The sequence below is a fragment of the Chenopodium album genome, chromosome 1, assembly GCF_948465745.1.
Source record: "Chenopodium album chromosome 1, dcCheAlbu1.1, whole genome shotgun sequence".
Taxonomy (NCBI): domain Eukaryota; kingdom Viridiplantae; phylum Streptophyta; class Magnoliopsida; order Caryophyllales; family Amaranthaceae; genus Chenopodium; species Chenopodium album.
The window spans coordinates 90,881,861-90,909,682 of record NC_137834.1 but is presented as its reverse complement, the minus strand read 5'-3'; the positions used below and the strand labels follow the sequence as shown (position 1 = coordinate 90,909,682).

The window sequence follows — 27,822 nt, the reverse complement described above, 5'->3', positions numbered from 1 at the left end:
ATTAGTTTTTGAGTTTCGAGGTACTCTTTAAAATAGTGTCCATGACCTAGGAGGCTAGGAATCTAGGATTGAAGTCCGTTTAATGTCATTGCAAAAATTGTTGGGGGGCAATTTTGCATAAACTAGGGTTGATATACAAGCAAAAATCACCTGTGTTCAATCTTTCACCCTTGATTAACTTAACTTTCTACTCCGTACTTTATTCCAAACAAGCAGCAGAGAATGGAGGGACTGAAGAAACTGGAAGAAATACAGAGGATGCTGATATTCATGGATTCCCAACACTTCATCTCTCCAACACCCACTTCTTCTCTCTCTGATTCCCACCGTTTTCTCGCTCAATTTCTCCTCTTTCTGGTAATTCACTCTCCCTTTCGTACCAAGTACTTTATTTATTTATTTAATTTTTTTGCAATCTACTTTCTTAATTTGCAATACTAATGAACAATAATTCGTGAAATTCCATGTCTTTTTTATGATTTAGATTGAACCCAGTGGAAAACTGAGTATTGACGACAAATGTAGCTTAATTTCCCAACATTTACCTAAGGTGATCAATCTATGTTTAATCTGTTAATTATGCATTTATTCGTTTCTAATTTGTGATACGTATTGTTTTCTTGGTTGTAATTCTACATTTATTGCGTAGATTTCGCCGTCATTTCTTGAGAATGCATTGGTAGTTTTGCCTGGTGAGAATAATCAAAACCTTGGATTTTTAGTTTGTTGAGAAGACTCTTTTGGGTTTTACCCAATACCCACCATTGTAGTTGGAGAGTGTTTATGGTTAAGTTGTACCTCGTGGTTATTGCAGGTGAACAGACGGGTGGTTTGGGTGATCCACTGTCTGTTGACTTGGTTAAGGAGGATATTGGTGATGGCAGCCGTGGTTCAGGATCGAATGCAGTCTGTGAAGACATGGCTTTAATTGGGTTGGATGCTATGCAAAGAGCTAATTCCACACTTGAAGACTTTGTGAGTGATTCTATATTCCTCAAAAGCATGTTACTTGATCACATTGCGACTCAGCAATGGTTGAGATTGTTAATTGGAATTGTGGATGTTGTTTAACTGTTTAGATAGTTTAATATGTATTTTGATGATCCCTACTTACCATTGCCTTGAGGTTACTATACTTATCATGCTGCTCTGCATGCTATTTGACACGGTTTTTCATTTCATCCTCAGTAGCTATTGGATATCCAACCGTCAACATAGCTATGGGCACTAGTACATTCCAATTTATATGAGAAACATGCAAAATCTTCAGAAAAGCTTCTTATTCCTAGACTTGCATCCATATTCTAGTTAAACTTTACTAGCCTGGTTAATTTATGTAGGTTGTTTGTACTAAAAAGTGATTCTTGTCTATTAATGCTGGTGGATGTTCTTGTTGTTTATTTTATCTAGTAAAAGAAGACCTTGTCAGTCTGTCAAACTCTATGATGGTAACATTCTTATTTTTTTTTTTTTTGGCAGTGTAGATCTTACTTTATGTTCCATGGGATGGATCTGAACAGGCCAGAATCCATATTCAAATATTTACCTGTGCTTTCTTTCGTTGAAAGCTATATCTACCAGGTATGGAGATTTATTGTTTGTCTTGTAACTAGCATCTAAAGGAAATTTTATTGAACTAGTTCGGGGGCCATCTGGTTCTCTTCTAGGGATTTTCAGAAAAAAAAAAAATCTTATCCTACTAAATAAAGGGAAATAGATTGCAATAGCCATTCACCATTATGTAGATTAGGTAATGACTAAAGCTGTCAATTCGGGTAAACGGGACAGGGTTGGGTCGGGTAAGAGTGGGTCGGGTCAACTCGGGTCAGGTCAATTCGGATTAATTCAATAACCTATGCGGGTCGGGTTTGGGTTGAGTCATGCTTGAGTCGGGTCACGTCGGGTCATACTTCTTATCGGGTTTGGGTCGAGTTTAGGTCGGGTTAATAACAGGTCGGGTTACATTCGAGTCGGGTGAATAATAGGTCGGGTTTAATTTGGGTTTTCACGCGTTAAAACGGGTTAGGGTAATTCTCGTGTTCGAGTCGGGTTCAAATCAAGTCAATAATTTGCGATTTAGAATCAGGTCGGGTCATTCTCGGGTTTAAGTCGGGTTCGATTCAAGTCAATAATTTACAGATTATAATCAGGTCGGGTCATTTTTAAGTCGGGTCATTCTCGGGTTCAAGTCGGGTTCGGTTCAAGTCAATAATTTGCGGGTTATAATAAGGTTGGGTCATTTCCAAGTCGGGTCATTCTCGGATTCAAGTCGGGTTATGTTCAAGTCAATAATTTGCAGGTTACAATAGGTCATATTCGGGTTCAACTAACTATAAATAAATAATTATCATTTTTATCAAGCTAAATATCTCCTTTGACTATAATACATATGGCAATATATTAGAGAACTATAGACTATAATTTAGGAAGATAATTATCTCCTTTGACCATACAACAATTATATACTATATTTAAATCTTAAATTTGAGGATGATGCTCCTTTCTTTTGCTGCGTGGACCAACTTGGTCTCTCTAGACAAAATGCTTTTATCAATAATAATAAGGTGGTATAAATTGCATTTAAGGTGATTTGAAATCGGGAACAATTTGGGTTGAATTTAGGTTGGGTCAATAACAAGTCGTGTTGATTTCGAGTCGGGCTAGTAACAGATCGGTTTGAATTTTTAGGTTGGGTTAGTAATAGGTCTGGTAAATTCGGATCGGGTCAATAACAAGTCGGGTTGAATTTGGATCAGGTTAATAACAAGTCGGGTTGATTTCGGGTCGAATTTCTAACATGTTGGGTTAATTTCGGGTCGGGTTAGGAACGGGTCGGGTTGAATTCAGGTCAGGTTAGTAACAAGTCGGGTTAAATTCGGGTTTTGACGGGTTGAAACAGATTTGGGTCAATTTCGGTTCAAGTCGGGTTCGGTGCAAGTTAATTAAATTGGCCGTTGTAAATCGGTAAATCGGTGCAAGTTGTAAACAAGTAAATTGGCCGTTTAAAGGCAAATTGGATGGTTTCACCCACCCAATTGGACTCCCGGAGGGTATTAGGGACCATGAAAAACATTTCGGCAATTTTTATTGCGGGCGAAAAAAAGTCAAAAAGTTTCCAAAATAAAAGGCTAATGTCCACGCTTTTTGAGATATTTTGGAGATTTCAGGGCCCGGTGACGCAAAATCTTGAGATCTTAGGGAATACATTTGGGGGTCATATAATGCCGTTTAGAACCATATCTGATCATTAAATGTTGTCATAGATGTTCGTGGTAGGCTTGAGTTAATGAAATTGGTGCAAGTAAGTTGTAAACCGATAAATTGGTCGTTTAAACTTTAAAGGCAAATTGGATGGTTTCACCCACCCAATTAAACTCTCGGGGGGTATTAGGGACCATGGTAAACATTTCGACAATTTTTATTTAAAGCGAAAAAAAGTCAAAAAATTCAAAAATTGAAGGCTCATCCACGTTTTTTTAGAATTTTTGGAGTATTCGGGGCCCGGTGTCGAAAAGTTTTGAAATTTTAGGAAATACATCTCGGTGTCATATAATGTCGTTTTAACCCAAATATGATCATTATTTGCTTTCATTAATGTCTGTGGTAGGTTTGAATTAATGAAATCGGTGCAAGTTGTAACTGGTAAATTGGTCGTTTAAAGGCAAATTGGATGTTCCACCCACCCAATTGGACTCCTGGAGGGTATTAAAGATAATGGTAAACATTTCGTCAATTTTTATATTCGGGCGAAAAGAAGTGAAAACATTCCAAAATTAAAGGGTAATATCTATGTTTTTTGAGAAATTTTGGAGGTTTCGGAACCCGGTGTTACTACAAGAAAAACAATTTTGGGCAACAAAAATTATCGTCGCCCTAACTTGGTTATTCGTCGCCCATTAGTTTGGGCAACGAACTTCAACTCGTCGTGGGCTCGTCGCCATAGGGTCGACGCCCATTCATGTTTGGGCGACGTGCTTTCATTTAGTTGCACAAAGCAGGGCATGGGCGTCAGATTATGTTGTTGCCGAAGTTATACTTTTGTGCTACGAATCTTGCTTGTCGTTGCCTTTGTTATTGCTTTTTGGGCAACGACTACAGTATTTCGTCGCCCAAACGTTAAATTGTGACATGGCATACATAGATATGGGCAACAATTATGTCGTCGCCCAAACTAATTTGTGCAACGACTTATTATATCTGTTGCCCAATTTAAAATACAGCGCCAATTTTAAATCTGAATATTCGTTGGATTTTATCCTAAATTTTTTAATGGGCAACGATTTATGTTTGATTATGTTGTTGCCCAAATCATTGCATGGGCAACAAGTTATGTGTGACTATGTTGTTTCCCAATTACAATATTGGGCAATGACTTTATTGTTGTTGTCTTACTAATTTTTTACCGTTCTCCTGCACTCTTTCATATAATATATATCAATATAGTATTCATTGGACAATAGTACATAATAGCTCACAATTTCAATACAATTGCATTTCATAGTTCATAAAAACTGAAAGATCATCAAAAAGTACTACGACTTTCTCCAAGTTCAACTGATGGTCCGAAGGTAATCAAAATTACAACTAAATTTAAAATTTTCTACTAAGAAACAAGTACTATGATCGCACTAAGTTAAATTTATCAATCCCTAGAAATTACTACCTGTAATAAGAGAAAATATATTCAAAATATACATTATATTCCTTGGCTTGTCATGAAAATATCACGATCATTTGTTCCTGTAAAACAATATTCCAAAATTAGATACACGATTTAAAAAGATACAATAAAATAGAATTAAAGCTACAAAATATTGCTTCTTTCACCACATAAAAGGGAGGTCATATTTTTACATATCTTTACAAAAATCTTGATAAATGCATTTTGAAATAATATAAACTCACAATTGTGAAATTTGTCAAATTTAGGGGCAATCACCTCTCCATGTATCAAGTCATAATTAGCATTTTTTTTTCTAATGAACGCTAAATGGTTTGATATGTAATGCATGTTTGTTCTTTGTCAATTAGAGAAATTTGACATTAATAATAATGTATGCTTCCTACACTTGCAATGTAAATCATCTACATATCAGATATACACACATCAAAATACACTGCTGCACGTGGAAAAAGCTCCTAAAACTATTGCAGCAGAGTTGCGGCAGCAGTGCAGCAGCAACAGCAGCGTTGCGGCAGCAGTGCAGCAGCAACAGCAGCGTTGCGGCAGCAGTGCAGCAGCAACAGCAGCGTTGCGGCAGCACTGCAGCTGCAACAGCAGCGTTGCGGCAGCACTGCAGCTGCAACAGCAGCGTTGCGGCAGCACCACAGCAACAACTGCTGCATTGCGTTCCTTCCACAGACAGCTGTGTTGCGGCAGCCCCACATCGTTGCAGAAGCATTGCAGCAACATCGAGCAGCGTTGAGGCAGCAACCCAAATTTGATCACAGTACATATAAACCAGAAACAGTTAAGTCTCCTATACGGAAGACAATGCAACCCAAATTTGATCACAGTACATTATGATCTAACTTTATACCTCATTGGCCTAAATAAATTAAATCATTTGTGAAAAAATTGCACACCTCATTTCCTCAAACATTTTTAGCATATCTTCTCTTAGTTTATTTTCACGTTCAATGGCTTCCTTGTTCATTCTTGAAAATTCTGCTTTGAGCTCCTCATTTGATGCTTTAAGTTGTTCATTAGATGCTCTGAGCTCTTCATTTGACGCACTTAGTGTGTGAACTTGAGTAGAGAGTTGAACCCTATCCATATCATCTCCTTGGATTCTAACTTTTGTAGGTGGTCGAGCTCCAGGACCAAGTCCTCTCACATATCCAGATTTAGGTTTTAATACCTTCATATAAGCATCTTTTACACTCAGTGTGTCCTCACCATGTTCTGCGATTTCAGTTTCGTGAAGCCTATTGAGTTCTTCATAGTTCTTTTCAGCATTTGGTTCCCAAATAGTACTTCCATCCTTTTTTATATGCCTATTCAATGAAATCAGCCCCAAAAATTATGCATATTAAGTATGAGATAAGGCTAATGTAGGCATAACTATTTAAATAGTAACATGAAAGACAGAACAACAATAATATTCCTGGGCAATTTCCTTGTAATCTCACATACTTGTTTGTCTTCTCATATAATCTCACATAGATGGGATCTTGTTGCACTTCAGCATGTTCAGATAACCCTTCGACTTGATTGGCAACAATTTGTGGCTCGTTAATCTACGTATGAAAAAAATACACACCATATCATAGAATTTACAATAAATAATGTCTAACTTGTACTTTTTGTAGTAAAAGGCCAAAACTACACACCATATCATAGAAAATTCTTGCTGTGGACTTTGCACCATTAGCCGGTGTTTCAGTTAACTTCAATTTATTTGCTGTGTTCACTTTGCTAATGGCCTACAAGTTGAGCCGGCAAGTTAATGTAGTATAATTGCAAAAATATTTAGCAGATTAGCAATAAATTAAACAAAGGAAGCACATTACCTCTTGTTTTGGGGAACTCCAATACTCATAAACCAACCAATCCCACAGTATCGGATCAATAGTTGAAGGTCTATTGTCTCTAGCCTCTGCCTTTGTTTTGCCTCTATAGTATTTTTCTTTGAGTCTAAACCTCCAATGCCTATATAATATAGAACATTGAAAGCTCAATGCATCAGTTGCGTCCGCACCACCAATCTTTTCAGGTAAATTGTATTTTGCCTAGTAAATCATCAAGTTAAAAATAAAAATAAATCTGACAGAACATATCATTATTAATAAAAATAAATCTGACAGAACATATCATTATTAAGCTAATTTACAGGAAGTACAACAAGGCTGTGGGGTGTGGTGAGGCAGGGGGACTGACTTCCCGAAGCAGCTGGCTTCGCCCACCTGAAGGTTGCTTGAAGGTAAACACTGATGCAGCTATAATTATAGGGTATGGGGTGGGCCTTGGTGCTGTTATACGTGATGATAGGGGGCGTTTGATTGCTGTTGCAGTGAAGAGATATCAAGGTGATTTTTCTGTCAAGCTGGCCGAGGCCCTTGCTGCTAGGATGGGGCTGCTATTAGCTAAGTCTCTATCCCTTACTAAAGTCGAGTTGGAAGGGGATGCAAGTGCTGTTATTACTGTTGTTAAGCAACAGAAGGTTGGCAGATCAACATAAGGTAATGTTGTTGCACATTATGCTGCTATGATCCCTCCCCCTAGTGGGTCGGAGTTTGTTTTTCTTGACTCTTTTCCCCAAGGAATATTAGCCTTGGCGGATGTTGATTTGGTTTGATTAATAATATTCCCGACTTGCTATAAAAAAAAAAGCTAATTTATCTAACTATATATAACTTTTATAATTGAATTATATATACTTTGACTCACCAAAATCTTGTCATATAAACTTTTCTTCGCATCAGGATCCATTTTAGCCCAATTCCTGTGACAAAAAGAAAATATTAAAATCATAATCATCCACATACACATTAAGAAATGGAAATGATAAAAGGTAATTTTATCAAGTGTAATAGGCATACAATGCATTCAAAGGACAAAACTCTTCCACCCAATTGCTACAATCACATATGAACTCATTTGCCTTTTCACCAACCACACGTCGAAGCTCATCCATAAAAGTTAACGTAATCTTTTCTTCTGGATTTCTTGCTCTTTTGGAAGCATATTTTAAACCCCTAGTAGGGCCACGCCTCTTACGATCAGGGAATTTTTGTCGAAGCTCAGCTTGGTCAATCCTTCGCTTTTCATGATAAGTCAACCTTGGTGGTGGTTGTTGAATCTCATTTTCTTGTTGATCTTGTTCTGATGAAGTTGGAATGATTGACATTTTCCTATAAAAAAATCAATAATTAAATAAATTATGAGCAACATTAAATGAGATGGTTCTCCATTCAGAGCAACATAAAATGTAGTTCAAAAGAAATGGCTTGTGAGCATGAAACTAACCGGTAACATTGTAGAGATCATTTCCTCAAAGATAACAAGCACAAATCATGAAAAAAGTTGTTAGGAAACATGGTTTATACTTGTCTATATGCATACTATTATGTGAGTTAATGAGTACTGCCTTGCAAAAATAAAAAATTTGGCCAATAAACAAGCAATATTCATGTTAACTCACTGAAAGAGCATTTTAATTCCCACATGTTAAGCTAGAATTGAGGAGAAAACACATATTACCTACTGTTGATCAGAGTACCAGCCCCTTTATACCTTGCAAAAACCAACTAGTTAGTTAACTAAAAAAAACTCCTTAATTAGCCACTTCTTCACCTATATCGAATTCAATATATACTATTTAGAATCACCAAGCTCATTGCTTAAATCTTTTATCATCCATTAGCATAAGTGAACTAAAACATAATCTAAATTATAAAAGCAACAATTAGAAAAGTTACAGTTAGCTACTACTTACTCTGCACAAATACATAAACAAAAACAGAAAATTAGTTAAACCAAGAGGTTATAGACATTATAACTAAAGCAAAAGCTTTGATAAAGCATCTGAGCATATTTAATTATTTAACTAGTTTCAAATATATAAATAAATGACTCTTTCATATGCTAAGTACGTTATTCACTAGAACTATCACTGTCATCATCATTGTCTTCAAGGTCATCGTTAAGAGCCTGCAATGTAGATTCCATATTAGACAATTCTTCCTCCTCCTCTTCTTCTTCTTCTTCCTCCTCTTCCTCTTCATCCTCATTAATGAAATCATCTCCTTGGTTGATATTAGCGTACACCACTTCATTTTCAACATCATCCCTAACTATATTAATGTCTTCATCATTTTCATTTTCATAGTTAGTAACCGGTGGAGCCACATGATCCCATAATGATTCGCTTTCATGAGTATCTTCATCATTAGGGAAATCAAAGAAGTTTCGTGGATTTGCCTTAATTACATATCTCCAATCTGTTTCATTATGAGCAGTCACATAGAAAACTTGTTCAATTTGAGAAGCTAAAGCGAATGACTCATTGGTTCTTAACCTCCGAGTAACATTGATAAGCACTGCTTTTAAATTGTCTTTTTTAATCCCTTTCCCGTCACTAAACACGTCAAACCACTTACACTTAAACAAAACAACTTTGGGACTTGTTCGATTTTTTAAGGCACCATACTCTAACACAATAACCTCCTCTAAAATCCCATAAAAATTCTTTTCTCCACTTTCCTCATCGCCTCTAACCACCACACCACTTTTTTGAGTTTTTCGATTTCTTTGCCGTTTTTTGGTGTGAAATCTAAATCCATTAATGATATATCCATCATAAGTCACAACACGTTTCATGGGTCCTCTTGCTAAACAAAATAACTCTTCGGTAATCCTTACATCCCCATCTTTCCACAGCTTAATAATCTGTATTTCACAATAAGTAATAAAGAAAACAATCAAGAAAAGAGAAAAAAATATATAATAGGAAAAAAAAGGGTGTGCTCACTTACCCTATTCTCAAACCACTTGTAAAAGTCAATCTTTGGAAGACTCGTATCATTTAGATACTCACTAACCAAAGAAATTAAGGAACTAATAGTTAGTTAATTGTATATATTTTTAATAAAAAAAATTTCAAATCAATCACATCATAACACTTACTCTAAGAAAGGTTGTGCTTCGTCACAATTTTTTAGAACATAAAGGTGAGCTTCTTTCCGTTCATCAAAAGCCAGTTGCTTTATATTTATCTTCCCTCAAGACTTGCCCATTTTAGAAAAAACGGACAGGGTTGATGATCGATATCGTCATTTTGATCTAGACGGTTAAATTGCGTCTCAATCTTAGAAATATATCTTGAGCAAAATGTTAGACATTCCATTTCTATGTACCCATTAGCAATTGAAGCTTCAGGGTGAGCTTTGTTCCGTACATGTGATTTAAATGTCCTCATCGCCCTTTTTAAAAAAAAAGTTAGTTATAATCTATAAGTATTTATTTATATACTCCGTATAAAACCTATTTTTTTATATAAATTAAAACCTTACCTTTCAAAACGATACATCCATCGATAATGTACTGGGCCGGCAATCCTAGCCTCAGTAGCCAAGTGAATTGGAAGATGTATCATCACATCAAAAAATGTAGGAACGAATATACGTTCTAACTTGCACAAGGTGATTGCGATATTTGATTCCATTCGCTCTAAGTCGGAAACCTTCAAAGTTTTTGAGCATAATTGCTTGAAAAATAAACTGAGCTCCCTTAAAGGCTCCAACACTTTCTCATCTATGACACCCTTAAAGGCAGGGGTAAGCAAATCTTGCATGAAAACATGGAAGTCATGAGTTTTCATTCCCATGATCTTTCCATCTTGTAAAGATGTACACCGCGATATATTTGAACCATATGCATCAGGAAAAGCTAAGTTAGACAAAAAGGTGACTATTTTTCTTCGTTCATTCAAAGTTAGGTTGTATGTTGCTGGAGGGATTTTATATTTTTTATCTCCTAAATGCTTGGCACGTAATTGACTATGCATCTTCATATCATCTAAGTCCAATCGCGCATTTAAGGTGTCTTTATTCTTCCCTGATAAATCAAGTAGTGTGCCTCATATACTTTCACAAACATTTTTTTCTATATGCATAACATCTAAGTTGTGTCGCACTAAAAGATGTCTCCAATATGGCAATTGAAAGAAAACACTTATTTTTTTCCATTGATGCACGCCTCTCTTTCGTTTTCTGGTAACACCTTTTCCAAATTCCACATTTGAATAGCCACTCAATTGCTCTAAAACATCATGTCCTGTAAGTGGAGTAGGAGGAGGACCCCGTTCAACTTTTCCACCCAACAAATTCCTATTACGTCTCCATTTGTGATCTAACACTCTGTTATCCATATAACAATATTTGCGCCCATGTTTTAACCAAGCTGATCTTGTATCTTTATGACAATTAGGGCATGCACGTTCTCCTTTAGTACTCCAACTAGAGAGATTAGCATAAGCTGGAAAGTCACTAATAGTCCACAACAACACTGCTCGCATATTAAATGTCTCTTTGGCATGAGCATCAAAAGTTTTTACCCCTGTCTCCCACAATTCCTTTAGTTCATCAATTAGAGGTTGCAAAAATACATCTATATCATTTCCCGGAGATTTGGGACCGGGAATTAGCAAAGATAATATCATGTTATTACTTTTCATGCACATCCAAGGAGGTAAGTTATATGGAACTAACATCACTGGCCAAATGCTATATCTGCTACTCATGTTAGCACCGGGATTAAAGCCATCACTTGCCAAACCCAAGCGTATGTTACGAGCATCAGCAGCAAAGTCTGGATATATTTTATCCAAGGACTTCCATGCTTCTGAATCAGCTGGGTGTCTCATTACCTCATCTTTTGAGCATTCATCCTTATGCCATCGCATGTCCTTTGCTAACTTCGAGGAGACAAACATCCTTTGCAACCTTGGAATGAGAGGAAAATGACGTAAAACTAATTGAGGAATTCGAGTTTTCTTTTCAGCAACACCCTCGTCTTCGTCACCAGAAGACACATCACCACCTTGCACAACTTTTTCCTTCCATCTAGGAGTCAAGCATTTAGGGCATTTTTCTTCATTTGCAAACTCCTTGCGATACAAAATGCAATGGTTAACACATGCATCGATCTTTACATAATCCAATCCTAATGCTTTTGTATATTTTTTTGATTCATAAGAATTAGATGGAAATTTTTTATCATGATTAAATGCCCTATGTAATGTATTCAATAACATTGAAAAAGACTTATCACTCCACTTGTTGCTAACTTTAATGTGTAGTAATGTGATAAGAAACTCTAATCTCTTAAATGTCTTGCACCCTGGATATAATTCGGCCTCCATGTCTTCGAGCAATGTCATTAACTCCTTACTAGGAGTTTCATCATTGCCACTACTAGAACCAAACTCCATGGCGTTACCACCATCACTATGAACCTCATAAGTTGTACTATTATTCCATGCATTTGTGGCATCAAAAACCAATGGAGCCATGTCATCAAATGGTATATCACCATCATCGTCATTATGTGAGGCCTCCATCGTGTTATCATCTTCATTATTAACATCTAGCCCACCACTTTCTCCGTGACTCACCCATGGGTTATAACTACTATCTATACCATATACTAGTAAGTGGCATTGCATAGTTTTTCGATCATGGGCCAAACTCAATCTACAGTTTAAACAGGACATTTCAACAAGGTGTCATCATTTTTTTCCCTATAAGCAAACTTTAAAAACTCGTCGACTCCTGCTTTATACTCTGGTTTTCGTCTATCCTTTATACCATTGTGGTTCATCCAAGTTCGATCTCTATTCATTCTTGAAATTTAAAATAAAAGATAGTCCGTAACAGCATAATAGCAAAAAAAATAGTTAGTTAAAAAATCAAGAAAAAGTTTATAGGTTAAAAACAATCAAATTATGCCAATTTAATCACCTCCACTTCCGAAAAATATCAAAGTATAGCTAATGCTTAGGATTTTTGTGTTATCCTAAAAATCTAAAATACAAAGTACCATTCTTCTTTATATTTTCTTTTAGGCCTACTTTTTTTACATACTGATAGCTTTTTGTAGTCAAAATTTTAATAATAAATTATAAAAACAAAGAACAAAAAAAATTAGTCATCTACAAGTTAATAATAAGAACTATCCATCCACACAAACTAATTATTAATCCATATCCTAAGCACACCAATTAATAAGAACTATCCATCCACATAAACTAATTATTAATCCATATATTAAGCACACCAATTAAGTCAAAAAGTGTATACACAATTACACATATCATATGCAAAGAAGCTTCTTTATTATATCATTTTTCTTACATTAATTTGGCCAAGGCATACTACTGGATAAATTTCATCAAAACATATCTCTTAAAGCAATAATTTCAGGTACTATTCAAATCATATAGCTGCACAAAATTGATAATAATTAAGCTAGTACTCATCAAAGAAACATACTCAAAATTCAACCCATATAGATATCTATCTATCTATCTATATATCTATATATATATATATATATATATATATATATATATATATATATATATATATATATATATATATATATATATATATATATATAGAAGTATAATACAATCAAAAGCTATCAAATAAAAAAACACCAACCTGAATATTGGTAGCTTGATCAAGAAACACTAATGTTCAGATCTTCTTTGAAGCTCCTAAGCTCCTAAACAAAAGGGGTAATAGAAGGATCTTTACAATTAAGCAAAAAAATTAATTAGTTCGTGGTTCAGTATAGTCAGGTTCTTATTTGCACATGAGTTAATCAGAATGAAAGTCAATATTTATCATACTCTATTGATTCTGCTCACTCATATTACATGGGTAGTTCAAATAAAGATTCTAGTTTGCCATATTTTAAAATAAGACATGTTCTCTTATAATTGAATCTCTCTATATGTAGTCAATTTACTCGTGTAATAATTAGAATGTTAAGTTCTATATTGTAAATCTGTAACAAACTAACAACAACTGAAATTATAAAAAATCAGACCCGATAGAAAACCACTTATCAAAGTAATTAAACTAATATCATTGTCCTTCGAACATCCTAAATACAATATAATTCTCACTGAATATTAAGCGAGCTAATATCCTCTAATATGCTTTCTAATAATTGATATTACACGAGCAATTATAATTCAATCAGATTCTGGGTTAATCTTACCCAACTAAGAATCCTTACAATTTCTTGGGACAAATCTGTCATCTAAGCTTCTTACATCACGCCGAACAAAATCAGGGAAATTAACCAAAACTAATAGCGTCATTGATCTAAATTGGGAAAATTAGAAGCATAGAATATTTTCAAGAACAAATTTTGCATTTCATTATTGAAACAAAACTCGAATGTCACTCGATTAATATAGAAAAGAACAATTATTTTGCATCAAAATCTTTTTTTTTTTTACAGAAAACAAAATTCGATTGATATTAACCACTATATAATTGACCCGTTAAGAGGATGCGTTGAAGCCGTTGTTATCGCCTCCCTTAACCACCGCCGGACCACCTATGAAATTAACAAACAAATTAGGGTTTGACAAAATTACAAACTAGAAAGTAATATTGAGAAAGGAAAAACTTGGATTTAGATATTGTATAAAGAAACACAATTGACCAAAAACACGCAAAAACTATAGCTCTTCAATGGCTTTTGCAAGCTCTGGTACAAATAGGGGACAGAGGAAAGGGAAGAACTGAAGTAATGAAACTGATGATGTACGGAGTTTAATATTTGAAGTTTTGGCATATTTGGGATTTTTATTAAGCGGGTTTTATTTCCGCCCAATTTTAATTGATGGGCAACGACATTAAACATCCTTTTCAGCCCAATTTAATTGGTTTGGGCAATGGGTTAAGTTATTTTGTCGCCCCAGTCATATTAATGGGCAACTATCAATAATTTCGTGGCCCATTTATGAATAAGGGCAACAAAAATCTTGGTCGTCGCCTGTTATTGTACATTGGGTGACAAAATTTACCTCGTGGTCCATAATTAGATGTTTGGGCGACGATTATTAATTTTGTCGCCCATAAATTATTAATCCGTTGCCCAAAATTGTTTTTCTTGTAGTGTGTCGCAAAGCCTTAAGTTTTTAGGGGATACATCTCGGGTTCGTATAATGCCGTTTGGAACCATATATGATCATTATATGTTGTCATAAATGTTTGTGGTAGGCTTGAGTTAATGAAATTGGCGCAAGTTGTAAACTGGTAAATTGGCCGTTTAAAAGCAAATTGGATGGTTCTTCCCACCCATTTGGACTCATGGTGGATATTAGAGACCATGGTAAACATTTCGGTAATTTTTATTTAAGGGCTAAAAAAAAGTCGAAAAATCCAAAAATTGGAGGCTATTATCTACGTTTTTGAGAATTTTTGGAGTAATTGGGGCTCGGTGTCAAAAAGTTTTGAAATTCTAGGGAATACATTTCGGGGTAATATAATGTCGTTTGGAACCATATACGATCATTTTTTGTTGTCATAACTCATAAATGTTCGTGGTAGGCTTGAATTAATGAAATCGGTGCAAGTTGTATACCGGTAAATTGGTTGTTTAAAGGCTAATTGGATGTTCCACCCACCCAATTGGACTCCCGGAAGGTATTAGGGCTCATGGTAAACATTTCGGCAATTTTTATATTCGGGCGAAAAAAAAAGTCAAAAAATTCCAAAATTGAAGCCTAATATCCACGCTTTTTAAGAAATTTTGGAGGTTTAGGGGCCTGTTGTCGAAAAGCCTTAAGAATTTAGGGGATAAATCTAGAGTCATATAATGCCGTCTAGAACCATAAATGATCATTATATGTTGTCATAAATGTTCGTGGTAGGCTTGAGTTAATGAAATTGACGCAAGTTGTGAACCGGTAAATTGGCCGTTTAAAGGCAAATTGGATGGTTACACCCACTTAATTGGAGTCCCGAATGGTATTAGAGACCATGGTAAACATTTCGGCTATTTTTATTTAAAGCGAAAAAAAGTCAAAAAATTCAAAAATTAAAGGCTATGATCAACGTTTTTTGAGAATTTTTGGAGTATTCGGGGCCTGATGTTGAAAATATTTGAAATTTAAGGAAATACATCTCGGGGTCATATAATGTCGTTTTAAGCCAAATGTGATCATTATTTGTTGTAATAAATGTTCGTTGTAGACTTGATTTAATGAAATTAGTACAAATTGTAAACCGGTAAATTGGTCGTTTAAAGGCAAATTGGATGTTCCACCCACCAAATTGGACTCCTGGAGGGTATTAGGGACCATAGTAAAAACTTCGGCAATTTTTATATTCGGGCGAAAAAAAGTCAAAAAATTCCAAAATTGAAGACTAATATCTATGTTGTTTGAAAAATTTTGGAGGTTTTGGAACCCGGTGTCGTAAAGCCTTTAGATATTAGGGGATACATCTCGGGTTCTAATAATGTCGTTTGGAACCATATATGATCATTATATGTTGTCATAAATGTTGGTGGTAGGCTTGAGTTAATGAAATTGGCGCAAGTTGTAAACCGGTAAATTGGCCGTTTAAAGACAAATTGGATGGTTCTACCCACCCAATTGGACTCCCGGAGGGTATTATAGACCATGGTAAACATTTCGGCAATTTTTATTTACGGGCGAAATAAAAGTAAAAAAGTTCAAAAATTGAAGGCTATTATCTACGTTTTTTGAGAATTTTTGGAGTATTCGAGGCCCGGTGTCCAAAAGGTTTTTAAATTCTAGGGAATACATCTGTGGGTCATATAATGTCGTTTGGAACTATATATTATCATTATTTGTTGTCATAAATATTCGTGGTAGGCTTGAATTAATGAAATCGGTGCAAGTTGTAAGCCGGTAAATTGGTCGTTTAAAGGCAAATTAGAAGGTTCCACCTACCCAATTGGACTCCCGAAAGGTATTAGAGACTAGGTTAGACGTTTCATCAATTTTTATATTCGGGCGAAAAAAAGTCTAAAAATTCCAAAATTGGCTAATATCCACGCTTTTTGAGAAATTTTAGAGGTTTCGGGGCCTTTTGTCGAAAAGCCTTGAGAATTTAGGGGATACATCTTAAGGTCATATAATGTCGTTTAGAACCATAAATGATCATCATATGTTGTCATAAATGTTCGTAGTAGGCTTGAATTAATGAAATCGGTGAGAGTTGTAAATCAGTAAACTAACAGTTTAAAGGCAAATTGGATGGCTGCACCTACCCAATTGGATTCCCAGAGGGTATTAGGGACTATGGTAAACATTTCGACAATTTTTATTTCCAGGCGAAAAAAAGTCAAAAAAAATTAAAAAATTGAAGGTTAATATTCACAATTTTTGAGAAATTTTGTAGTCTTCGGAGCCTGGTGTCTAAAAGTCTTGAAATTCTAGGGAATACAACTCAGGGTCATATAATGTCGTTTGGAACCATATATGATCATTATTTGTTGTCATAAATGTACGTGGTAGGCTTGAGTTAATGAAATCGGCGCAAGTTGTAAATCGGTAAATTGGTCATTTAAAAGCAAATTGGATGGTTCCACCCAACCAATTGGATTCCCGGTGGGTATTAGGGACCATGGTAAACATTTCGGCAATTTTTATTTAAAGGCGAAAAGGAAGTAAAAAATCCAAAAATTGAAGGCTATTATCCACGTTTTTTGAGAATTTTTGAAGTAATAGGGGCCTGGTGTCAAAAAGTTTTGAAATTCTAGGGAATACATCTCTGAGTTATATAATATCGTTTGGAACCATATATGATCATTATTTGTTGTCATAAATGTTCGTCGTAGGCTTGAATTAATGAAATCGGTACAAATTGTAAACCGGTAAATTTGTCGTTTAAAGGCCAATTCGATGGTTCCACCCACCCAATTGGACTCCCGGGAAGATATTAGGGACCATGGTAAACATTTCGACATTTTTTATATCCGGGCGAAAAAAAGTCAAAAAATTTCAAAATTGTAGTCTAATATTCACGCTTTTTGAGAAATTTTGGAGGTTTCGGGGCCTGTTGTCGAAAAGCCTTAAGAATTTAGGGGATACATCTCAGAGTCGTATAATGCCTTTTAGAACCATAAATGATCATTATATGTTGTCATAAACATTTCAACATTTTTTATATCCGGGGGAAAAAAAAGTCAAAAAATTCCAAAATTGTAGCCTAATATCCACGCTTTTTGAGAAATTTTGGAGGTTTCAGGGCCTGTTGTCGAAAAGCCTTAAGAATTTAGGGGATACATCTCAGAGTCATATAATGCCTTTTAGAACCATAAATGATCATTATATGTTGTAATAAATGTTCGTGGTAGGCTTAATTTAATGAAATCGGGGAGAGTTGTAATTCGGTAAATTGGCCGTTTAAATGCAAATTGTATGGTTCCACCCACCCAATTGGACTCCCGGAGAGTATTAGGGACCATGGTAAACATTTCGGCAATTTTTATATTTTGACGAAAAAAGTCAAATAATTCCAAAATTGAAGGCTAATATCCACGCTTTTTGAGAAATTTCGATTATTTCGGTCCCGATGTCGAAAAGCATTGAGATTTTATGGGATATATCTTGGGATCATATAATGCCGTTTGGAACCATACATGATCATTATATGTTGTCATAAATGTTTGTGGTAGGCTTGAGTTAATGAAATTGGTATAAGTTGTAAACTCATAAATTGGTCGTTTAAAGGCAAATTGGATGGTTCCACCCATCCTATTGGAATCCCGGAGGGTATTAGGGATTATGGTAAACATTTCGGCAATTTCTATTTCCGGGTGAAAAAAATCAAAAATTCCAAATTGAAAGCTAATATCTACGTTTTTTTGAGAAATTTTGGAGGTTTTGGAACCTGGTGTCGAAAAGCCTTTAGATTTTAGGGGATACATCTCGGGTTCATATAATGTCGTTTGGAACCATATATGATCATTATATGATGTCATAATTGTTTGTGGTAGGCTTGAGCTAATGAAATTGGCGCAAGTTGTGAACCGGTAAATTGGCCGTTTAAAGGCAAATTGGATGGTTCCACCCACTAAATTGGACTCCCGAAAGATATTAGAGACCATGGTAAACATTTCGACAATTTTTATTTAAAGCGGAAAAAGAGGTCAAAAAATTTAAAAATTGATGGCTATTATCGACTTTTTTTAAGAATTTTTAGAGTATTCGGGCCCGGTGTCGAAAAGTTTTGAAATTCTAGGAAATACATTTGGGGGTCATATAATGTCGTTTTAACACAAATGTGATCATTATTTGTTGTCATAAATGTTCGTGATAGGCTTGAATTAATGAAATCGGTGCAAATTATAAACCGGTAAATTGGTCGTTTAAAGGCAAATTGGATGTTCTACCCATCCAATTGGACACCCGGAGGATATTAGGGACCATGGTAACATTTCGGCAATTTTTTTATTCGTGGTAAAAAAAGTCAAAAAATTCGGAAATTGAAGGCTATATCTATGTTTTTTGAGAAATTTTGGAGGTTTTGGAACCCGGTGTCGAAAAACCTTTAGATTTTAGGGGATACATCTCGGGTTCATATAATGCCATTTAGAACCATATATGATCATTATATGTTGTCATAAATGTTCGTGGTAGGTTTGAGTTAATGATATTGGTGCAAGTTGTAAACCGGTAAATTGGTCGTTTATAGACAAATTGGATGGTTCCACCCACCCAATTGGACTCCCGTAGGATATTATAGACCATGGTAAACATTTCGGCAATTTTTATTAACAAGCGAAAAAAAAGTCGAAAAATTCAAAAATTAAAGACATCCACGTTTTTTGAGATTTTTTGTAATATTCGGAGCCCGGTGTCGAAAAGTTTTGAAATTCAAGGAAATATATCTTGTGGTCATATAATGTCGTTTTAACCCAAATGTGATCATTATTTGTTGTCATAAATGTTCGTGGTAGGCTTGAATTAATGAAATCGGTGCAAATAGTAAACCGATAAATTGGTCGTTTAAAGGCAAATTGGATGTTCCACCCACCCAATTGGACTTCCGAAGGGTATTAGAGACCGTGGTAAACATTTCGACAATTTTTATGTTCGGGCGAAAAAAAATCAAAAAATTCAATAATTGAAGACTAATATCTACGTTTTTTGAGAAATTTTGGAGGTCTTGGAACCCGGTGTCGTAAAGCCTTTAGATTTTAGGGGATGCATCTCGGGTTCTAATAATGCCGTTTGGAACCATATATGATCATTATATGTTGTTATAAATGTTGGTGGTAGGCTTGAGTTATTGAAATTGGCGCAAGTTGTAAGCCGGTAAATTAGCCATTTAGAGGCAAATTGGATGGTTCCACGGTTCCACGGTTCCACCCACCCAATTGGACTCCCGGAGGGTAATAAGGACCATGGTAAACATTTCGGCAATTTTTATTTACGGGCGAAAAAAAAGTCAAAAAAATTCAAAAATTGAAGATTAATATCCATGCTTTTTGAGAAATTTTGGAGGTTTCCGGGCCCGATGTCGAAAAGTCTTGAAATTTTAGGGGATGCATCTCGGGGTCATATAATGCTGTTTTGTACCATATATGATCAATTTTTGTTGTCATAAATGTTCGTGGTAGGCTTGAGTTAATGAAATCGGTGCACAAGTTGTAAACCGGTAATTTGGTCGTTTAAAGGCAAATTGGATGGTTCCACCCACCCAATTGGACTCTCGGAGGGTATTAGAGACCATGGTAAACATTTCGGCAAATTTTTTTTAAGGGCGAAAAAAAAAAGTCAAAAAATCCAAAAATTGAAGGCTATTATCCATGCTTTTTAAGAAATTTCAAAAGTTTCGGCGCCCTTTATCGAAAAGAAATGAGATTTTAGAAAATACGTCTCGGGGTCATATAATTCCATTTGGAACCATAAATGATCATTATATGTTGTCACTAATGTTCGTGGTAGGCTTGAATTAATGAAATCGGTGCAAGTTGTAAACCGGTAAATTGGCCGTTTAAAGGCAAATTGGATGGTACCACCCAGCCAATTGAACTTCCGGAGGGTATTCAGGACCATGGTAAATATTTCGTCAATTTTTATTTACAGGTGAAAAAAAAGTCATAAAATTACAAAGTTGAAGGCTAATATCCACGCTTTTAGAGTAATTTTGGAGGTTTCGAAGCCCGATGTCGAAAAGGCTTTAGATTCTAGGGGATATATCTCGGGATCATATGATGCCGTTTAGAATCATATATAATCATTTTATGTTGTCATAAATGTTCGTAGTAGGCTTGAATTAATGAAATCGGTGCAAGTTGTAAAATGATAAATTGGTCGTTTAAAGGCAAATTAGATGTTTCCACGCACCCAATTGGAATTCTGGAGGGTATTATGGACCATGGTAAACATTTCGGCAATTTTTATTTACTGCCGAAAAAAAGTAAAAAAATTCCAAAATTAAAGGCTAATATCTACGTTTTTTGAGAAATTTTGAAGGTTTCCGAGCCCGGTGTCGAAAAGCCTTTAGATTTTATGGGATACATCTTAAGTTCATATAATGCCGTTTGGAGCCATATATGATCATTATATGTTATCATAAATGTTTGTGGTATGCTTGAGTTAATGAAATTGGCGCAAGTTTTAAACTAGTAAATTGGCCGTGTAAAGGCAAATTGAATTGTTCCACCCACCCAATTGGACTCCCGATGGGTATTAGAGACCATGGTAAAAATTTCGGCAATTTTTATTTTCGGGCAAAAAAAAAATAAAAAAATTCAAAAATATCCACGCTTTTTGAGAATTTTTAAAGCATTCTGGGCCCGATGTCGAAAAGTCTTGTAATTCTAGGGAATACATCTTAGGGTCATATAATGTCGTTTGGAACCATATATGATCATTATTTGTTGTCATAAATGTTCGTGGTAGGCTTGAATTAATGGAATCGGTGCAAGTTTTAAACCTGTAAATTGCTCGTTTAAAGGCAAATTGGATGTTCCCCCATCCAATTGGACTCTCGGAGGGTATTAAGGATCATGGTAAACATTTCGGCAATTTTTATATTTGGGCGAAAAAAAGCCGAAAAATTCCAAAATTGAAGGTTAATATCCACGCTTTTAGAGAAATTTCGATTGTTTCAGTCCTGGTGTGCCGTAAAGCATTGAGATTTTAGGAGATATATCTCAGGGTCAAATAATGCCGTTTGAAACCATATATGATCATTATATGTTGTCATAAATATCGTGGTAGGCTTGAGTTAATGAAATCGGTGCAAGTCTATGTTACTTGGACTCGGAAGAAGTGTCAAATTAGACAAGGGTGTCCAAGCATCGGACTCGCTCATTTTCTTGAAAAAAAATTGTGATTTTAGTTAAAAATGAAGTGTCCGAGTGTCGGTGTCGGTATCCGACAAGTGTCGTGTCGACACGGATACGTGAGGTAAATGAAAGAGTCCGAGTAACATAGGTGCAAGTTGTAAACTTGTAAATTGGTTGTTTAAAGGAAAATTGGATGGTTTCACACACCCAATTGGACCCCCGGAGGGTATTAGAGACCATGGTAAACATTTCGGCAATTTTCATTTACGAGCGAAAAAAAGTAAAAAAAAATTCAAAAATTGAAGGCTATTATCCATGTGTTTTGAGAATTTTTGAAGTATTCGACACTCGGTGTCGAAAAGTCTTGTAATTTTAGGGAATACATCTTGGGGTCATATAATGTAGTTTGGAACCATATATGATCATTATTTGTTTTCATAAATGTTCGTTGTAGGCTTGAATTAATGAAATCGGTGCAAGTTGTAAACCGGTAAATTTGTCCTTTAAAGGCAAATTGGATTTTCCACCCACCCAATTGGACTTCCGGAGGTTATTAGGGACCATGGTAAACATTTCGACAATTTTTATAATCGGGCGAAAAAAAGTCTAAAACTTCCAAAATTGAAGTCTAATATCCACGCATTTTGAGAAACTTCGATTGTTTCGGTCCCGGTGTCGTAAAGCATTGAGATTTTAGGGGATATATCTCGGGGTCATATTATGCCGTTTGGAACCATATATGATCATTATATGTTGTCACAAGTGTTCGTGGTATTGCTGAGTTAATGAAATCGGTGCAAGTTGTAAACTCGTAAATTGGTCGTTTAAAGGCAAATTGGATAGTTCCACCCTGCCAATTGGACTCTTGGGGGGGTATTAGGGACTATGGTAAACATCTCGGAAATTTTTATTTCCGGGTGAAAAATATCAAAAAATTCCAAAATTGAATGCTAATATCCATGCTTTTTGAGAAATTTTGGAGGTTTCGCGTTTAGGTCGGTAAGAGGTGGTCGATTCAACTTGGGTTGGATTAATTCGGATTAATTCCGTAACCTATACGGGTCGGGTTTTGGTTGGGTCATGTTTGAGTCGGGTCACATCGGGTCATATTTCTTATTGGTTTTGGGTCGGGTTTAGGTCGGGTTAATAACCGGTCGGATGAACAATAGGTCGGGTTTAATTTGGGTTTTCACGGGTTAAAACGGGTTAGGGTAATTCTCGGGTTCGAGTTGGGTTGGGTTCGGTTCAAGTCAATAATTTTAGTTAGAATCAGGTCGGGTCATTTTCCGGTTTTAGTCGGGTTCGGTTCAAGTCAATAATTTGCGGGTTATAATCAGGTCGAGTCATTTTCATGTCGGGTAATTCTCGGGTTCAAGTTGGGTTCGGTTCAAGTCAATAATTTGCGGGTTATAATCAGGTTGGGTCATTTCCAAGTCGGGTCATTCTCGGATTCAACTCGGGTTATGTTGAAGTCAATAATTTGCAGGTTACAATCAGGTCGGGTCATTTCCAAGTCAGGTCATATTCGGGTTCAACTAATTATAAATTAATAATTTTCATTTTTATCAAGCTAATTTTTTCCTTTGACTATAATATATATGGAAATATACTAGGGAACTATAGTCTATAATTTAGGAAGATAATTATCTCCTTTGACCATACAACAAATATATACTATATTTAATTGTTAAATTTGAGGATGATGCTCCTTTCTTTTGCTGGCATGGACCGACTTGGTCTCCCTAGACAAAATGCTTTGATCAACAATAATAAGGTGGTTTAAATCACATTTAAGGTGATTTGAAATCGGGTCAGGAATAATTTGGGTTGAATTTAGGTTGGGTCAATAACAAGTCGTGTTAATTTCGAGTCGGGTTAATAACAGATCGGGTTGAATTTTTAGGTCGGGATAGTAATAGGTCTGGTAAAATTCGGGTCAGGTCAATAACAAGTCGGGTTGAATTTGGGTCAGGTTAATAACAAGTCGGGCTGATTTCGGGTCGGGTTTGTAATAGGTTGGGTTAAATTCGGGTCGGGTTAGGAACAAGTCGAGTTGAATTCAGGTCAAGTTAGTAACAATTCGGGTTTTAACGGGTTAAAACAGGTTTGGGTCAATTTCGGTTCAAGTCGGGTTTGGTTGAGGTCAATAATTTACGGGTTACATTCGGGTCAGGTCATCTCTAGGTCAGTTCATGTTCGGGTTCGGGTCTCACATACTCGGGTCAACTCGGGTCTAGGGTTGGTTTCAGGTCGGGTTTGGGTCACCATTTTTTCGGGTTCAGAAGGTTCGATTAATAATCGGGTTTGAGTCGGTATTTCGGGTCGGATCAACTTTTGACAACTCTAGTAACGACGGGTGCTAAGATGTTAAGTATGATGATTACTATCTCAGTCTGGATTTTAGCCTTTAAGATGTCTTTTGTTGAACAGTTGGACACTTTGAATGAGAAGATGGTCGATTTTACTGTAAGCAAAGTGGCTGTTCGAGATGGAAGATTTGATAAAGTAAGCTGAACATATCTTGCTTTTATAGATTCTTCTTGGACATGTTTATATGAGGCTGAGGTGTTTTTCTGAGTCTTGTTTGTATCCAGGAAGCATATTCTACCTTGGCGTGCAGGTTTAATAAAGATTTTGAGTCAGATACAATCCGGCCACTTACGGTTCTACTTCAGTGTAATGGGCTGCTGACAAAGAGGTTTAACTTATCGCATTTGTTACATGCCAACGTTGACTATTTTTTATTGTTTAGAAAACATCCTAAACAACTTTCTACTTTTTCAAGCATGCAGAATTAGAGAAGAACTGAAAAATGGAGAGGAATACTGGGCTTTAGAAAGGAGGCTTTGTGGTGCTTCAGAACAAGATGAGGTTTAAAAATGTTACCTTGTATATTTGCTTCCAGATTTTCACCTTGTATAAATATTAAACTGTAAATGCACTTGTCAATTGTTTTTTGCTCCGATTCAAGTTCCTCATCGTTGATAAATCTTTGAAATCAAATTTGCAACTGTCTGTTTGTGTATGGTGATTGAAGATGAGAGTGTCTTGTTTATTGAAGAACATTTACTAAGTAGACTTTTCCCCTTGTGAATTGAGTGTGGATGTATCACTCATTGTTCATATATCCATTGGGATGAGGATTCATTAGTGCAATTTTTTTACTGACTGCATTTAATTCTTTAGAAGTTTGTAAATATTTAATTTGCCAAATATATGCGTTGTTATTGACTTAAATTTATTTTCAGATTTCAATCGAAGATGCATTGAGGGCTATTCAACTCAAATCTTTTGATTATCGGGTTTTGAATCTTCTTTTGTATCAGCTGCAGGGAGAAGAGGTATTTCCTTCCTTTGCAAGGTGTTTAAGTATCTCATATTCCTCCTTGCACTTCATTAAGTGGAGAATCTTTCTAGGGGAAGGAAATCGAAGATGGTGTTATTTGGTTCAATGAAGGTGTCTTTTTGTTTATATGACTTTGTGGGGTTTAGGATTCTTGCAACTACTGTAGCTAAATTTTGCCTCTCATTTCAAATTTCCAACCAGGCCGCCAAACTCTATTCGAGTTTTAGTGGTTTCTGGCCCTTTTGCATGTTTTGCTAGTTTGCGTGCCTCGTCTCCTCTGCATTGTTGACTGCTTGTTTCCGGTCTATTTTTCATGTTTTTTCTGTGATGTGGCTTACTTTTAAATTTATTTTTTAATGTAATTAGTTTCATTTTTATACATTTTTAGTTTTTATAATCAGTAATTAGTATTTGTCGTTCTGCATCTTAAATGCTCTCTTGGATGGTCATAATAAGTAGTCTCCATACTCTAGACTATCTTTGTGTGCTGATAACTGCTTTTATGACGTGAACTTTGCATGCTTGCTGGAAACTGCTTGTGAACGGTGCACTATAATATATTCTTATTGGAGGTCCAAAACAATGTGCTTCTGCAAACTACTGATTTCTTGTTTATTGAGTACTTTCCCTCCCTGTTTAATGGAGAGTAGATTTTCCAAAGATGTGTCACCCAATGTGTCTTGTTTCACTTTGTTTTTTGAAGTGTATTCACAATGGGTCTTCACTGCTCTGAGGCTGATAATTTCTATTTTCAATTTCAATGAAGGTTAATGATCTTCATATGGAATTCTTGACTATCTCTGAATTTCTAGTGGAGGTATCCGATGATCTGTAAGTAACTTACCTTTTATATTTTTTATACATCTATATGATGATGTCTGTAATGGAAAAACCTTTACATGCTGTTTGATTAACATTATCTGCCGATGGATTTGGAAATTATGATGCATCAGGTTCGACTATGAGGTCAGCTTACAAGCAAAGTCTTTTGAAAATATAATTTCTGCTTCAAGGTTTCCTGTTCTTAACATGTGGTTTTTTGTCCAGGAGGATGTGCTGGAGAATAATTTCAATATATTGCGCATGTTTGTTAGAATATATGGCGCTTCTGTAGCCCCAACCATGCTGGTGAGTTGTGCCATAATGTTGGCGCACATAATAGAGTTAAGACTTTGCTTTTTCTACTTAATATAACTTCGATGGACCAAAAACATTAGGTAAGATCTATAATTTCATGTAAGTTCAAATAATGGTCTGTCTGGTGAAAATAACAAAGCCCAAGTCCTGCTGCTTGTGCTGATACCATAATTAATTCAAAAATTATGTAAAAATTGATAAAAGTCTAGTGATTTTTAAGGATTGCAGTGTCTTCACTGTCATATGGCTCATCTAGATAATATTTCATAGATTCTTGTGAATTCAATATTAAATTATTATTTATTTTTGTTTGTTTGTTAGGGGTGTGGGGGGGGGGGGGGGGTTTGTCTGGTTGTTTCAGTACAAATGATTAAATTAGTTTGAGCTCTGATGCTTATCTGTGATCATCTGTTTGGAAATATGGATATCTGACTTCTTAGGCTAAAAGTATAGCTGAGGCTGAAGAGAAGTACGAGAAGCTGTCAAAAGCTTTGGATCCCAAGCTTTATGCAAGCTACCAAAAAAGATGTGAAGAAGCCACCAGAGAAGGTAGAATTGTTTTCTGGGTGTTATTATTATTATCTCAGGATGACAGAAATTTGTATACTTTTCTTCCTGACAAATTTTTTTTGTCGTTGAGGTATTTTGTCTGGTGATTCAGGTGGGAAGATTTCTGGATATTCTCTTGGATCATGGACTATACCACCTCTTATAGTGGACGAGGAGCTATATAGATCTAGCATGCAAGATTCTTCTTAATTACTGCTCTTGGATGCTACTGATTGACAGTAACTCCAGCTGTTTTGAAATTGACGCATAGCTTCCCTGGGAATGTTGTTGTGTCTGTATTTCCCATGGCTGAAATGATGATGCTGATGAAAACGCTGTAACTCTGCATTATTGCTTGCTTGAGGATGTTAGGCTGAACACTGTCATGAAGTTGCTTGCTTGAGGTAACCATCAACATTCCTATAAGACAATCCTATCAGCCATTTGGGGGATCATCTCGTTGTGTAATCAGTAGCTTAACTTTTTGTAACGTCAGTGTAGATTTTGCAGTGTATTAGGTAAGATTCGTGGCGCGGTATTTATAGTGTAAATCATATGTAACATGATTTGTGTATCACACAAATCAGTGTGTGGGACATGATAATTGACCTATTACATGAAGTATTATGACTGACTACATTGTGTAAATATAGGAGTTAGTAGTTACTGTGATAATATGCTGAGTTTGGCCTTTGACTTTTAAATTTTGGCCTTGTAAATCTCCAGGAAGTCACAAGTTTGTTTACCGTGATTATACGGTGTTGTGTTTATCAAAAGTTGTTTACTTAATGGAGTTTTTTCTAGTGTTTAATTTGATGTTGTTGGGATACTATAGTGTTGCAATGTATCACTTTTATAAAATTTCTTCTACTTCTAAAGATCCATATGAATAAGGCAAGCTTTCAAGTCATTTATAGGTAAGCTCTAACGATTCAAGTCGAGTTTAAGTTGAGATAACTTCGGATAAATTACAGGCCATGTCCTTCAAAATGTG

The 27,822-nt window shown here is 35.7% G+C and overlaps 2 protein-coding genes across 20 annotated transcripts; one reads left to right on the top strand and one right to left on the bottom strand.

Moving 5' to 3' along the window:
- On the top strand, positions 1-27,611 carry LOC145563143 (uncharacterized). Of its 3 annotated transcripts, XM_081623579.1 has the most exons (14): positions 1-357; positions 485-550; positions 650-692; positions 815-975; positions 1,480-1,581; positions 24,227-24,301; positions 24,391-24,494; positions 24,589-24,667; positions 25,045-25,137; positions 25,909-25,973; positions 26,190-26,270; positions 26,720-26,828; positions 26,941-27,232; positions 27,330-27,611. In XM_081623579.1, exons 1-11 carry the CDS (start codon positions 223-225, stop codon positions 26,254-26,256), a joined length of 990 nt encoding a protein of 329 aa, XP_081479705.1. In that variant the 5' UTR covers positions 1-222; the 3' UTR covers positions 26,257-26,270; positions 26,720-26,828; positions 26,941-27,232; positions 27,330-27,611. The 3 variants fall into 3 exon arrangements, with proteins under 3 accessions (XP_081479705.1, XP_081479698.1, XP_081479714.1); XM_081623572.1 differs by having other exon boundaries at positions 26,941-27,611; XM_081623588.1 differs by having other exon boundaries at positions 25,909-26,108; positions 26,941-27,611.
- Positions 4,432-14,466, bottom strand: LOC145563165 (uncharacterized). 17 transcript variants are annotated; one of them, XM_081623688.1, is made up of 8 exons: positions 14,183-14,363; positions 14,016-14,074; positions 7,543-7,854; positions 7,391-7,445; positions 6,551-6,652; positions 6,334-6,426; positions 5,587-6,240; positions 4,440-4,740 (listed from the first exon to the last, which is right to left on the bottom strand). In XM_081623688.1, exons 1-5 carry the CDS (start codon positions 14,312-14,314, stop codon positions 6,638-6,640), a joined length of 573 nt encoding a protein of 190 aa, XP_081479814.1. In that variant the 5' UTR covers positions 14,315-14,363; the 3' UTR covers positions 4,440-4,740; positions 5,587-6,240; positions 6,334-6,426; positions 6,551-6,637. The 17 variants fall into 17 exon arrangements, with proteins under 17 accessions (XP_081479756.1, XP_081479806.1, XP_081479814.1 ...); XM_081623637.1 differs by having other exon boundaries at positions 4,441-4,740; positions 6,551-6,732; positions 14,183-14,356; XM_081623606.1 differs by having other exon boundaries at positions 4,441-4,740; positions 6,334-6,732; positions 14,183-14,359.
- Positions 27,612-27,822: the final 211 nt, after the last annotated feature.

Coding starts and splice junctions, on each gene's coding strand:
- LOC145563143 (XM_081623579.1), top strand. CDS start 223: ATGGAGGGACTGAAGAAACTGGAAGAAATACAGAGGATGCTGATATTC. Junction 551..649: donor TTTCCCAACATTTACCTAAG/GTGATCAATCTA, acceptor TTTATTGCGTAG/ATTTCGCCGTCATTTCTTGA. Junction 25,138..25,908: donor ATCAGCTGCAGGGAGAAGAG/GTATTTCCTTCC, acceptor ATTTCAATGAAG/GTTAATGATCTTCATATGGA.
- LOC145563165 (XM_081623598.1), bottom strand. CDS start 14,314: ATGCCAAAACTTCAAATATTAAACTCCGTACATCATCAGTTTCATTAC. Junction 7,855..14,015: donor TCAACGCATCCTCTTAACGG/GTCAATTATATA, acceptor ATTTTTTTATAG/GAAAATGTCAATCATTCCAA. Junction 7,446..7,542: donor TTTTGTCCTTTGAATGCATT/GTATGCCTATTA, acceptor TTTTTGTCACAG/GAATTGGGCTAAAATGGATC.